The following is a 15097-nucleotide window of genomic DNA, read 5'->3' as shown; positions in this document are numbered from 1 at the left end:
TTGAGCTGGAAATTAAGTAATTCCTAGGCTGTGAAAACTTCCTGGCTGTGGACATTACTGATGTACAGAGAGTATAAGGCATAAGATGAACTTTAGACAAAAAACGTAGGTCTTTGTTTGCAATTGTTGCTTCAGTGAAAAACACCATTATCCTGGAAAAAAAAAAAAAAGTAATTTGTAGTACTGTAAATGGTCTGTGGTCTATTAAATATCTTCAGTTTTAGTATGTTCACTTTAAAAGACTGTACTGGCTGCATAAATACTTTTCTGTACTGGCTGAATAACACTAGTTCTGGGAAGTATAAACCCTGCATCCCATAGCATCCTTCCCCTGGAGTTTGGTATAACTCTGAAATGCCGGGGTTTCAACCCCCAGCCCCACATTAAGGCTGACATGTGGGTGATCCCCCCAGCCCTTCCCAAAGGGGGGTGAGGTTCCCTTTAGGCTCCCCCCAGGGTGGGCCGGCCTGGCAGACAGAGCCACGGGGTAAAGGAGCCCCAGGGGTCCCGCAGTCAGTAACCCAAGGTCAGGGGTCCCACGCAGGGAGAACAGCTGGGACCCCTGGCAGGAGGGGCAGTGTCTGTGTGAGGGGGATGCCCTGTGCAGAGTTCCCTGCTGGGGAAGGACCTCCCGCCTCCCTGGGACTGGGCTCCAGGCAGGTCTGGCTTTTGTAAACGCGGGCTGTGGAGAGATTCAGTGTGTGGCTTCCTTGCTCTGATGTGTTTGGCTTGTTGACTTGGGTGTCTCCCGTCCCTTCTATGGGAGACTGCATCTCACCCTTTATCCCACCCATTGCTGGTCGTGCGGTGTCGTTGTTGGGGTCAGTGGGATTGATGTCCATTATGTATAATCTGGCTTGTTTGTACCCCCAGCACTCATCCATGGACTGACCCTTTTGTATCAAATACAGTCTGGTTAATGGTTCATCTTTATACCGGCTGTGTCCTTTAGGCTAGGCCTAATAATTAGCGAAACACTCTGTAGTTCTATCAAATTTGCATGGCAGCTAGGTGCTGCGTTCATGTTGAATGTTAATGTATTTTACCCTTAATAATTGTGCTCTCTCGATTTTAAGAATTTATGTGAATTCAAAATGATTTCTGGAAGAGATAAATATGTTTTAACTGTGAGCCGCGCGTCCATTGTATCTGAGGTGTTTACTGAGTATTGATGCTTCTGTGGCCAAAAGCACGGAGGCTTCTTGTATCTTCTTGCAGGATAAATTATCATCTCTGAAAGGGGGTCTGGTGCTTGAGCATCACCGGGATCTGTGCGCCTTGGTTATTGTTATCAGTCGATGTCCTGTTGTAGCAGAGAACGTGAGCTGTTGTGGTAGAAGATGAGTGTCGTGGCTTTGATGTGCTCCATTGTGACATTTCTGCGTTGCTTAGAGATGGACACATTAGACTTCTTGTTTAAGTGAAGGTTATACCCTTGATCCTTTCTCCACTTGATGTATTGTTTTTTGTCTATTTTCTTTCCAAGTTGGCTCATAAGGGCATGGCTGCTGGCCAAAACTTATTTCTTCTGGGCTGGATGTGGAGAAATCTGTAACTGAAGCTCAGCTAATCCCTCCGATCCCTCTTTGCTGCTGCTTCCATGAGCCCTTGTCCTGACCCCAGCACTGTGGCTGAGTTATCAGAAAACCTCGCCTTGTCAGCCTCACTCTCTTTGCAGATCTTTGTGAAGAGAATACCCTTCTGCAGGCATCCACAAAGCTGAGCAGCGAGCACCAGCAGCATGTTGGGTATTACATATTATTCCCCATATCATGTATGATCTGAAAAGCAAAGATTGCGTGTACCCTGTGAAGAAAAAGTAGGAAGAGAGAGTGTTCGATGGCTTCCAGTTCTTCCACCTGCGTAGGGAAATTGAGAATTGCAAACCTGAGCTGGGTCTAGAAAGGGAGACGGGAACTGCACGTCTGTATTTCCTTGTGACTTAAAGGAAAAGGTGATGTTCTTAGATGAACGGGGTGGCTAGTTTTCGAAACAGAAATGTGGGACACAATAGCTTGAGAAAAGACTGCTTTTCCAAAGCAGAGCGTATTTTTTCCCCTTGCTGGTCATTAGCAGTGCTTCTGAAGACCAGCTCTTTATGGAGGAAGTCATGCTGGAACACAACGAGCTGGTGACGATTTTAAGCTTCCCCCAGCATGTAATAACTCCAAGTAATTGGTAGGTACGTGTGCTTCAAGGACAATGATATTTTTGCTCCTTTGCCCGTTTAAATCACAGCATTTTGTGCAAGACGGTGCAGCCAAATGAGTGCTGAAATGCACAGCACTGGTACAGGAATATCAGTGCGTATGGTGGGTTTCTAAACTTTTTTCAGTATAGAGCAGGGTTTAGGGCAAGCGCTGTGCGTGTGGCTTACAGGTCTTGGGTTTTAGATACCGTCTCTTTCAGATAATTTTTTTTTTTTTTTTTCTGGCAGGATTTCTGAACCACTGCTACGGCAAGCACATGGAGCAGAGGGTCTGGTCCCCTAACCATGCTGCCTGTGGGCTGGGTTTAGGAGAAGCCTAAACTCAGGCTCCTGACCACTATGCAGCCCTTCAGGTCCTTCTGCAGGTGTTGTCCTGTTTATAGATAGAGGGTAATGCTACCTTACCCGTTAGGTCAAGGTAAAGCACCTAGATTGTTGTGGTGGCTGGTGAGAGAAAGGACTAGCCACAGCCCTCCCAAAAGCAGCCTGGTTTTCCCCTGCAATCAAAGGGTCGTCTCTTCCCGTGATCATCTCATACACGTTGCTCTGCCTGATAAGGGGAACAGTAAAGCTGCAATCTACAATCCAGTATTTTCAGATGTTTGGCAGATCTGAACCGCATTTGGGATCTGTAATTGTGAAGAGCATCAAATAGAGTAGAATATTGCAGTTGAGAGATTCACAGTGAGTCCCAAGTTCTGCTGCACCAGGCTGGTTGAAGTTCTGAGTGACTCGGCCCTTTGATAGACAAAACATTTATCAGTGCTTGAGATGCCCAGAAAGGTTTGGAGAGGGGGGGTTGTAGCATCAAAGCCTCTGTTTTGAGGCTCCACCTTCCTCTGGAGCTCAGGGGTTTCTTCCCCAGTTTAGCAGAATCACTGCAATGAAGATTGTCCTGGGAGATTCACTGTTCTTACTGTTTCATAACGGAGGGACTTTTGCCATCCTTATATTTACAGTGAAATTTAATGCTCAGTATCAGATGTTTGGCTGGAAATGTCAGTATTGTGTTACAGCTGAATGAAGCTCAGCCTCTTGCAATAGATGGTATTTTGTATTAAACGTGTGATTTTGTCCCCTGTGCACGTACCTGTTATGTCCCATCCTCCAAAAATTCTAGATAACGAATGTGCCCCAGAGGAGGGTAAGCAGTGGGAAAAATGCTATGTATGAAAAGGCCTCACATGCAGAAATACTTCTCCTAAGAGCTTCTCCATACACATTTGCCCAAGATGTCCTAAGCTCAGCTGAATTCCTGAGTCGTGTAATTCTGACACAGAGGCGGGGTACTGGGAAAGGTGGACAACTGGTTTTGTCTGGAATGGGGAGCTCTGTGTTGACACTACTATTTTTCCCTTGGAATATTAATTTGGTTACACTGATTTTAAAATATATGTAATGTAAACCAAAACAACAACAACAACAAAAGGCAAGACAGGATAATTCAGACTGTCGTACTGTGGCTATGTGGAATTGGAAGCAAGAGTGTTTCGTCTGAAGGGTTTACTTTGTGATATTTTGAAGAAGCTAGAAGATACATTGCGTAAGGTATGGGTAAATGCTACTTTTGCATCAAAAGATCTGGATCAGGGTGTTTATTTTGATGTTTCTGATGCAAAATATAGTTCACATCCCCATGGTAAAAGTCTCTTTTAGAGGACTGTTTTCAGAGGTGCAGCCTGTATGCTGATAAGCAGTTACTAGAGCGTGAACAAAGAATGACTGGTTTTAGAAATCTTGTATGTGTTGCCATTTATACAAAAGGAAGCTGAAAAAAAAAAAGACCCCAAACCAAAAAAACATACTGATAAAGACACTAGTTGCGAAATGCTGGTCTTATAAGTATAATTCATTATACTTTCTTTGATCCAGTGTTACAAATTAGGGTCACTCGTGTCAGGAGATTAAAACCTTTTTGTCTCTCTTTGATATCAAACTATTCTTTCCCAGTCCCTTTTATCTTCCAGAGCAGCGCTGAATTCCACAGCATCTTTGTCAGTTCACACGTATTATTTGCAGCAATCGTTTAATTGGTTTTAAAACTAATATTATTTAGTCATACTGTCATTTGCAGCAACAGAGGCTCTTTAACATCCTAAAAATGTTGAGAGGCTCTGGCGTTAGCTCGGTAAGCATATGTATAAGAGAGACCACAAAGAATTTTTGGGACCATGGTGGGAGTGCAAGGTAGCTAAATTGGATAGAAAAAGAAAAAGCCCATACAAGTCAAAGTAAGATTGTACATCAGAAAAACTACAGCAATCTACTGAAAATTAGTAGATGATAGTCATGAGTAGCTTACAGTGAACCACGGGTACCAGCTTCCCTGAAGCACAGAAATAGGAACTTGGAGAAGCTTGTAAAAGGTGTCCTCAGGGAATCTTCCATTTTTTCACTATGATACCTTTAATCCTAGAATTGTCAAGCCACATGGAAAATAATAGGACTGAATAGTTCAGTCAGTTAAAAGTTAGTATTATTTCTTTTATCAAAAATATTAGGTCTTTCTGTGTTTCTGGAGCTGTTAGCATTTATATAAACTTTAAAACAAGTGAAGTCAAGTATTGAACCTGTATTGCTCTTTCTTTTTTAATTTAAGATCATTATCTGTGACTAAGCAGACTCTATTCAATAGAAAGAAAGAACTTAAAGCCAATATTTTTTAACAGATGATTCAACGAGAGGCAGAAGTAAAGAATAAGGTAACTGCTGTGGCGTTGACAGACTCTGTTCACAATGTGTGGCATCAAGAAGTTGGGAAAACTATTCGAGAGTGGATGCGAGAGGTGAGGCCAGGTTTTTTTTAAAGAGTTTGGGGTATATACGTCTGTATATGGCTCTATAAACATGTCTTTATCTGCTGACCTCTTCTATTTCTTCAGGGTGTGAAAGACAGCACATTGCAGGACCATGGAAATTGTGTGCCCATACCAGCCCCCAAAATAACTGAGATTAAAGCCATTTCTGAACTTCAAAGTTAGCAATCAAAATAATAAGAATCAAGTCCAGTGTTTGTTCCCGCTGCACAGCAATATAGAGACATGTACCAAGACATCCCACACGCTGCCCCATACCCGCAGCAAAGCCCTGGGCGCACCCAAGTGCTTCTGGCTTGACCCGGTAATGGTGGAAAAGCCCCTTTAAGCTCTTTGTTGGCTCAGTTTGATGACGATTCGCACAACTGGCAAAAAATGCAGCAGTTTTATGAGATATCATTACTCCTGAAGTGTTCCCAGGTTTTCTGACGAAAAGTCAAGGGTATTTGCTACCCTGCACTTACCCAACAGCTAGTTGGTACAAGGTGATCCAGTGTTGGTTGGTGGCCATCGAGCACCCAGCTCCACCCTTGGGTGAAGGATGATGCCATCCTTTCGTTATTCATTTAATACCTAAGCGTGGGGGTGCTGAGATTTTAAATCATATTTTTTACAGTGAGACCAACTAAACTTCCGTTTATGAGTCTCTTCCTCGCCAGGCCAGGCTCATCTCCGTGTTTTCTACCTTCCCGTTGCAGAATGCTAAAACAATAGGGGCATGTGGCAAATTTAAACTAGTCGCATCCTGGATGTCTTGTTAGACTTGACTTTTTCCCATGGACTTAGTGAAACTTTGTGTATAGACGGCCTATTCCTGACTTAACCTTACAGTTTTATATGCCGTGACTGATGGGAATAGAGAATCACCTGGGATCCAGCCTGACAGCTCTGACTTAAATGTTAAAAATATAAAGAATGGTAACCCCTACAGGCTCTGTCAGAAAAATCCCCATTTTCTTTATAGGAAATCAAAACCTTAAAATATATGTTATGTAGTAAAACTGAAATTTTAAATCCTCTAATTTGAATCTGACAACTCCATTTTTCTTTAAGCATTTAGTCTGAATAAGACAAGTGCATTACCTTTAATTTCATTTGCAGAAAGTAGATCTTAAAGAATAAGTTAAATGATTAATGGCCTAAAAAGTGGATGGAGTGTCATAACTTACATTAGCATTGAAAATCTCCTATAAGAAAGAAGAATTTTACATATGTGAAGTGTGGCTGAGTGGTATTAAGACTAGCATATCACCTGGATATCTCTTACTTTAATCAGGTTTAAGGCTACTGGTAAAATGAATAATAATTAAAATATACACCTAATCGCTGCCTGTCTGTAGGGCTAATTGCTGTCATTGAAAGAATGAATTGTTAAAAAAGTAATTCTTCATTGGAGCTATCTCTCCTGTATCATTGGTGGCCTATTTTTAGTACCTATAGAAGTCATGATTTTTGAATTTATTAGGAGCTGTGATGAATGATAAAACAAATCATCCATTTACATATCTTGACACTGCTTTCGAGAATACTTATTTCTTACAGGCAAGTGTCACATTGTATATAAAAGCTGGTTAATTGTGTGCTAATCTTCTGTATTATCTCCAGCTCTCTGATGTAGTGTTCTATCAGCAGTTAATATTAATTTTACTTATTTCAAATGAATGTAATACTTCATAAAAATTCTACTTCTTTTATAATTTCTACCATCTTACATTTGCAATTTCACATTCAGCTGTTAATTAAAATTATACATGCAAATTGTAAAATGTGTAATGCTTTACTACTTTAAACCTTAAAGCCTTTGTGAAATACTTCCATTTTAACCATTTTGTACTAAAAAAGTTACATTACTGGGTAGTGTGTTTGTTTTCTTTTTTTTTTTTTTTTTTTTTCCATCGAGTTCAATAGTTTCATTGATCTACTGTTTCTTACAAAAATCTGCCATGCTTTGTGAACTTCACTTTCTAATCTCATACAGCAACCCTTCCTTTATGTTGTTCCTGCTCTCCCTGGTCCCAGAACAGTAGGGTTGCCTTGACAAATCTATTCAAAAGCCATTCCTCGCCCTTTATTGGTGGGGACTGAAGCCTTTGAAATTCTCTCCTCACTGCAACACAGCTGACATCTTCTTCCAGACAGAATGAATTAAGGAAATACAATAAGACACTTGATCTACCAGTCAAGGATCTTTCCACAGTGAGGACGGACTCCATGGTGCACAACTAGGGCAGCAAGCATCTACAAATACACAATACATGCTTGTTTACCAGAATAGCAATCGTCCATTTTTACAATCATGATTGATGGGATGATTTTTTAGAAATCTGTCTGAAAATTCATTGGGTCTTTCCAAAAAGTTGTGCGGGTTTTTTGTTTGGGGTTTTGGGTTGTTTTTTTTTTTTTTTCTTTTTCCCTTAATGAAGTTAGTCAGGTTTTCAGAAAGGGAAAGTTTGTAATGAGGGGAGCCATGTAGATCTTGTGGTTCAGCTGGCAATCCTGTTAAAAATGTAGTTGCTTTATAATTAAATCTTCAGTTCAGTAGATTTTGCTGTAATTTAAGTATATTTTATTAAAAAATGTTGTTCAATACTTTAATTCATAGACTCCTCTGAATAGTTACCATTTGGAGGAAAACATTTTAAAAATTCATGGTAAATTCATCCTACTAAGAGGTTCAGGAATGAAAGGTAAATGTGAGTGCTTCCCGAGCATAATTCCCCAAAGACCAGTGTTTGCATTTTTAAATGTTCATGCGCCATTCATCTCAGCTATATTTCCAATTATTTGAATATTAATCTGCTGTAGTGATGGCTGTCATTCATTTATAATCTGTTGGTCTAGTGATTTCACAACCGTTTTTTTCCACAGTGTACTCCACCCAAACACCCTGAAAATTTCTCATTTCTTCACGTTGGCAAGCAAGCAGGCTCAGTGTTTATATCAACACCAGTTTAGCAACTACAGAAGGGAAAAACTTAAAACATGTGGTGGGTGATTCAGGCGCCGGTTGGTCCAAGCACCTGCCTAAGTCCACTGGCACCCGAAGCAGCACTTAAAGACAATGCTATTTAAGCACGTTACAAATCTCCCGAATTATGGTCTTTTTACTTATTTAGTATGAAAGTATGATATTTCACCACCAGTTAGTGTGAATGAGCCAGTGTAGTGTACATTCCCGTCCCTGTTGGGACCGCTATGTAAATCACTCTGAGTTATTTTGATGCGATTATTGTCCCTGCTTACAAAGTCTGTATTTATTTTTGCTCTGAGTTTTTGGTTTACCCCAAAATTGCCTGCCTGCTCTTACAGAAGTGCTGTAACTGGGTGTCCAGCTCCGAGCCCCTGGACACGTCGGTGGAGTCCATGCTGCCGGACTGCCCCCGCGTCTCTGCAGGTACGTCCGTTTGCTTGCAGCAGGCCAGTACACCTATTTGTGCCCAGATTGTTTATTTACAAATGCATTTGGCTCTGAATGAATTTTAACCCTTCTACGGCAAGATGTGGTTGAAAGCATATGGCTGCTTCTGCTTTATGCAACCCACTGTTAATATTTTATTTTTTTTCTCTCTATGTGGGATTTAAGTTCTCTTGTCTACTTGTAGCTCATATTTTTCTAGTCTTTTCTCTTTGGCTTTAAGCAGTTGGTGACATTGTAGGTAGGAGCTTAAGAAAAATAATGGAGATGATGAAAACTGGGAAATTCATCGCAGATCCTTGATTAAATATCTAAGTGTGTAGGCAAGAGAGTATTAAAGACGTACATTAACGAAAGGTACGGCTACATGAAATAAGACACTTTCCTGGACCCTGATCAGCATAAATGTAGTTTACATAGCAGATTATTTACAGCATCCAAGAATGCTGACGTGAGATTTCCGTTGTTTTGGAAATACTCAACTATGCGTTTTCATTAATGAATCGTAAGTCTTAAGGAGCACATGAAATAATACACGGAGACTTTTGTTAATGTGTAGTAATTCCAGAAAGTAGACGTAGTTGTCAATGGAACGGGAAAATCTCCAATCTCTGTAGGAAAGTAATCTAAAATACATAAAGCTGTTACTGAACTTTCATGTTTGATTATCAGATTTCCTAAAAGCCATAGGTAGCGTATTTCTGTAGAATATAAAATCGGGTTCAAAGGAAGACACAGCCTATACAATATTAATTTAAAAGCTGGAACAGTGTTTGACCTTGCTCTGTGAGACGCAGTTATTCGTTTGACAAGTTGGAGATTCATATCTGTCTGGATTTGTGAGGTTGTTAATGAGACCTAACCTTGCAGATGAAATTTAGTTTACTGCAGGATATTTTTTAAGGCTTGGAAAATTCAGCAGTACTTTGTTTGAGAGCTCACAACAACCAGAGACCTGTAATCACATTTCTGCTGTGGGTTGGGATCTAACCGTGCAGATCATCAGCTCTGTACAGACGCAGTGCAGTAGCGTTGACATTGCTCTTTAGTGCTTAGGGAAACGATATATTACTGAAATTTTCATAAATTCAACATTCGTTTACCAACTTTTTGCTCCTTCAGGGGAGAGTACTGTGGATTGAAAGAAAAGCATTGTTCAGGAGTGGAATTCTTTAAAACAGGATTAACTTCCAATCTCTGACATCTGTGTTGCTGTTGTGGAAGGGTGCGTGTTGTAGAGGTCATTTCAGTCAGGTGAGCAGGGGCTTAGGTAGCAACCAGTCAGTATTTGCGGTACGCTTGCCAGCACTGAAAATCCTCCATCTGAGCTTCGCTTCTTGGTATTCATCCCGTGTAAATAATGTAAAAGGTATTCTGTAAAAGTCTTATTTAAAAAACAGACTGATAGTTTAATAGGGATGGGAATAAGTCTTAATTTTACATTTCTTTCGAGGACGGGTCGTAGTAGGCATAATGTTTATACTCCGCTTAATGAACTCCCAGCTACACAGAATTCTTTGGCAGAAGAGTTAATTTAAGTGGGGTAGGATTTCAGCCAGTGGAAGTTGAAAGCGTTGGCTATTAGTATTTCATGCGTACATACAACGCCACGAGGCAGAGATCACTGATGTTTTAGAAGTTCTCGTCAGAGATTGTGGGCAGTGATTTAAATGGAAGCTAACTATTTCCAGGTTGGTTCTTTGTAATATAAGGACAGTTTAAAACAGTATAGCGTTATGTGACTACTGCTGAATTATCAATTTGCTCACATGTTTTTATTTATATTTCTCGTATTCATGTCTTACAGACAACTGTAAGACATTTACAGAGGAACAAGTGAATAATTCTTACAGTGTGTTTATATGAGCAATAGCATAAACCTGCATTAGGGTAATCTGTAATAAATTTATGAAATGCTACTAGATGTAGAAGCATTAGTATTTAATGTGAGGTATTTCATTTCACTCAGTTCCTGAGAATTGCAGTACTGAAATAGCCCACACTCAAATACTGGCAGCATTGCCCTTGATATTTCAATGAATGACAGTGAGAGCAGTCAGAGCAACGAGAGGAGATTTTTTTTAAAACAAGCCTTCTGCAAGAAGGAAGGTTCACTTTTCTGCTTGGAACCCCATCTTTTATCTGTGTTTGCACTGAGGAATAAATTCAGGAATAACTGCCTCTTGGTCACATCTCATGATCCGGCCTTTCCAGAAATGGTCTGATATTCAGCCTCTCAGCATATTGGGATTTACAGGCAGCCCCCGGCTTGTTTGGGAGCAGTGACTGCTTTGGATTATGTCACAGTCCCTTGCTTGCATTTCCCTTAAAAATCACTAGAGAGAATTAAATGGCCATCAAACTGGAAAGACAACTTGTATTTCCAGATAGGGTTCTAAAGCTTTTGATTAGAGCATTATTAAGTAATTAAATTGTTTGCTGTAATTCATTCTGTCTTACCCAGTTACAAAAAGGAATGAATGCACTTTAATAATTAAATGTTGTGGGCGTGAGAACAGCAGCAATACAGAAGAAGTAAGCCATAGTAAACCCATTCTCTCTCCTCATGGCAGGAGGTGGGGTGCTGCGAGGGTCCCACATTTACGGTCTTTCCTCCACCTCTCAAGGGTTTGGTTGCATGATAATTCATAGTTTAATATCTTCCTGCAACAGGTTATCCTCACACCAGAGGGATTGTCCTCTAAAATTTCCTGTTTAATACAGTTGTCCTGTGTGGTATATGTCATCCTAAAAAGCCTCCCATAGTGTTGAGAGATGTATCTCCCAGCTCAGACATCTTCCGTCAGACCTGGAGCTCCCGTTGTGGTTATCTGTCCAACACTGTTACCCTTCACGTGCTTTTCCAACAAGAACAAGGCATTCTTCCATGTCAGAGAAGAGTCCACCGCTCTCCCTCTGTCATCTATCTTACACCAGGCGGGCTTGTCCAGCATCATCTCCCTCTGCTCTTCCTCTGGCTCACAGCCCTCTCCGGTTTCCAGCTTTGGAGCACTGCACAAGGTCCTCAGCTGTGGCACTGTCACCTTGTTGGCCTGGAGGAACCCTCTGCCAGTCTTCTGCCTCCAGTCTATGTTAAAAAAACCTGTCTCCTACCCTCTTCACTTTCATCCCTCATTAAGGACCTCTGTTAGACCTCAGGTCATCTTCTGCCTCAGTCTTAATCCACTTTCCTAATGGAGTCAAACCAGAAGACCTCCCTTCTCTCTCAGAGGAGATGGATCCATTTCCTATCTAAGACATAACCCAACACAGGGTGGAGAAAGGTGAAGACTTTAAAAGCAGTCTGTACGTAAAAGATGGCCACGTAAAATGGAGTAGGGCTGGGAGTCTTACTGGTTAGGAGATTAAGGTCAACACGTAATTCGATGCAGACAGTGGGATAAATGTTCTAATGATGGGTTGTATCGTGTTACCAAACCATAGTTGTAGTTCACTTAATGTCTCTAAGACCTTACAACATTCCACCTAGTTCTGGAGCCCTTGGGAACCCATCCTGCTGAAACAGCTGCTGGGTGGGAATAGCTGGAAGAGAGGGTGGGAGAAAGGAGATCCATGGATCGGCGGCCAACTCTTGCTGCTCAGGAGTTAAATTATGTTGATTTCAGGATAGTGGCCTGAGCGTTACCCCACAAAAGGCACTGTGGTAAATTTTGCCAGGTAAACATGCCCTCTGTTTTCCTGCATAAAAATATTTTGGGGCGGCTCATGGGGAGCACCTTATTGTTTGAATAAGATACATTCTTTGACTCGTATGTTTCTGCCAGTGAAAGCCTTTTATTTAGGAGAGTAAACTTTGCAGTATTTTGTGGAAGTGGATATGCACCAACACTCATTTACATAATCAAATAAAAAGAAGTTATTGTAACATTAGTAAAATGAATTGCCTAATCAAATCCTCCTAAAGCCTTTCTAGTTGACCCCCCAAATCACTAGTTATTCTTTTAACAGTTGCAGCCAGTGTAGTTAAAACATTGTAAAATAAGGAAATTATAACATCAAAAGACAAACAAGATGACACAATGGAATGAAACGTTGACAGTAATCAAGAAAGGCTCTATTCACAGAAGAGCCTAGACTTGAATATATGCCTCTGTAATAAAGAGAAAAGTGCAAGAATTAATTCATGTAGCTGAATGGAGTGATTTCAGGCTGGCGGAAGAAAAACAAACTCTTAATTTTGAGGGACAGGTATGACCCATGCTGCTGGTGCTCTCAGCAGTATTCTGAGTGAGTCCTCAAGTAGCACTTCTGGTATCAAACATCAAGCTTGGCTCTGTATGGTGTATAAAACATTCCATTTCATTTTAAGCCTGGCACAACTATTTTTTTGTTTAATTGTTTGAATTCGGAAAAGATCGTGAATATTTTTTTCTAACAAGCTACTGCAGGTGTTTGGGGGTTTTGTTACAGATAAATATTATAGCAGGGCAGAATGGTTGGGGTGTGACGGGGTCTCTGGAGGTCATCTGGTCCAACTCCTGCTCAAGCAGGGCCACCTGGAGCCGGCTGTCAAGGACTGTCCAGCCTTCCATAAGCTCCACTGCATGTCAGTAAAGAAACTGTGGTCGTGGTAGTTAATATTCACACAAGGTCGTGGGGTTTTTATTGGTACACTTGCCCTAAAAGACCCCATGCTGTAGCCCTGTGGTGCGCCAGGTGGTTGTGCAGGGTTTAATTCCATACGTAAGTGGGTATGGAGTGGGGTTGGTGTTAGTTCTCCAGACTCAGGTAAGACAGACAGCTTTGCACGTGCCAGCACCAAAAGGCTGCGCAGAGATGCGGAAAGTGGTTGTTGTCCCGCTTTGCCTTTTCAAATCCTTTTAACTGGGAGAGGGGAAGCGAGGCTGGTGGTTGTTTCTGATGGAGCTTGTCCCAAGAAGGAGCAGGGTTGTCGTCCACCGAGCCTCTTGGTAAAAACAGAGCCAAAAACGTTCCTGCCTGTGTTAAACACACATTACGTACTTCAAGGCTTCGGGGTTGGGGTTTTTTTAGAGATTTTTCTGTATGCACATAAGAGACTTGCAGTTCAAAACAAATGAAAGATGAGATTCTGCAGAGCTCACTGAAAAACAGGGAAAAGCTTGTTACCTGCTGTTTTTGAGTCCTTGGCATAGCTTGATTTAATATCAAGACAAGAATATGGTACTAAACTGTCCCCTCGAGACCGCTGCTTTGTGCTAAGTAATAGAATAGCATCAATAATCCTTCCATGGGGCTAGAGTAAATTTAAGTAAAGTTATTCTGGACTGTTAGAACTGCTTAAAAGCACTGATCCGAGAAAAGTGAGCGCATCACTTGCACAGCCAGCCTTTCCCTGGAAGAGCAGGCGTGCAGCCCAGCCCCGGCGCACACTTGCACCGACTCATCAGATAAAGCCCTCGTTGCAAAGCTTGTGTTGATACCAGGGAAACCACGAATTACCCGTTAGATTACAGAGGTGGTAGTTTTCGTTGGCTTTGCCAACAGGTGACTTCTGCCCGCTGTTTTCAGAGTTCAGTTGTGTATTTCCGTAGAAAAGCCTCGTCTAGCTGCAGATGAACCCCATGCTGAGCAGATCCTGGGGTTCAAACAGGAGGATCTCCAGTGAGGTTAAATGGGCTCCGCAACACTGCAGGCTCTGTGCACAGAGGTAATTGCATGAGTGAGGCTCGTGACAGCCATAGGGAAGGACCAACTTATTTCTTCCTGCTTTTTTGTCCTCAGCTGGATTTGCACCACACTAGGCTTCCACTCTTATACATTTATATATCATGCTTATAACAAACAAGGCAGAAAAAAAAAATATGAACTGTATTAAGCGCTGAGACAATCCTGGCTCACCTCATTTATGGATTTTAGCCCAGTTTACCAGTGCTTCCCATTTCTCACTCTTTAACTGATTTTGTGAAGATCGTTCTGGGCTGTTTTCTGACATCAGTATTTTGTGACCGGGGGTAGGTGCCCAGTAACTCCAGCAATACAAGAAGTAAGTACGAAACCACACACCTTTTACAATAAAAGCAGATTAGGCAATTTACCCAGTTTGCTAAAAAGGGTATTTCTGCATTGACTAGTCATTCATGGAGATTAAGATTACAGTAATCAGTGTTTACTGTAAACCTCTTTGCATTTTATGTCTTCATGTGCATGTAGTTCTGTCAATAAAAGCTTTGCACTTCGGAGAAAAGATGAAAAGCTGCAGCGTTTTGTCAAGGTGACAGGCTCCTGTGTTTAGCTGCATATTAATTTGTCTTAAAGTATTTGCGACGTTAATAGCACAGATGGAGGAGTGCCGGAATCTACAGTGAGAACGTTGCTCCATCGCCCTGTGTGGGCATCCCCACGTTGGTCCTGCACTTCCAGTTCCACTGCTGTTCGTTGTCCGTCGGGGACTGGAAATTGTTACGGGAACTTTGAAGCATCGACCTGTCTTAGCCACAGCTCTGGCGGTTGCTGCACTAAGTCCAGCTTTAACTAATGTCTTCTTAGCGTGGAAGTAAGTAGCTTTTTCCCCGCTCCTGATTCTTCGAAGGCGCTCTGCTTTTAGTCTCCTGCTCAGCCTCAGGTGTTGCAGGCAGCTTTTTGTTTCATGTACAGTGCCTAGCTGGATGTGAGCTCCTACGCTGTGTTTTGAGCAGCTTGGCTTTACAGTGCTTT

At 41.6% G+C, this 15097-nt stretch overlaps 1 protein-coding gene across 3 annotated transcripts in view; it reads left to right on the top strand.

Annotated features, from left to right (window-relative positions):
• ARB2A (ARB2 cotranscriptional regulator A) overlaps nt 1–15097 on the top strand; it is a 266094-nt gene that overhangs the window by 187626 nt on the left and 63371 nt on the right. For all 3 annotated transcript variants that reach the window (XM_074932814.1, XM_074932813.1, XM_074932812.1), the window contains 2 exons: nt 4879–4995; nt 8335–8419. In XM_074932814.1, coding sequence (XP_074788915.1) covers nt 4879–4995; nt 8335–8419 — 202 coding nt within the window. The remainder of the gene's footprint in view (nt 1–4878; nt 4996–8334; nt 8420–15097) is intronic.

The sequence above is a fragment of the Athene noctua genome, chromosome Z (assembly GCF_965140245.1).
Source record: "Athene noctua chromosome Z, bAthNoc1.hap1.1, whole genome shotgun sequence".
In the NCBI taxonomy this organism is placed as follows: Eukaryota; Metazoa; Chordata; class Aves; order Strigiformes; family Strigidae; genus Athene; species Athene noctua.
The sequence above is the reverse complement of the archived record's forward strand: the minus strand, read 5'-3'. Positions and strand labels throughout refer to the sequence as shown.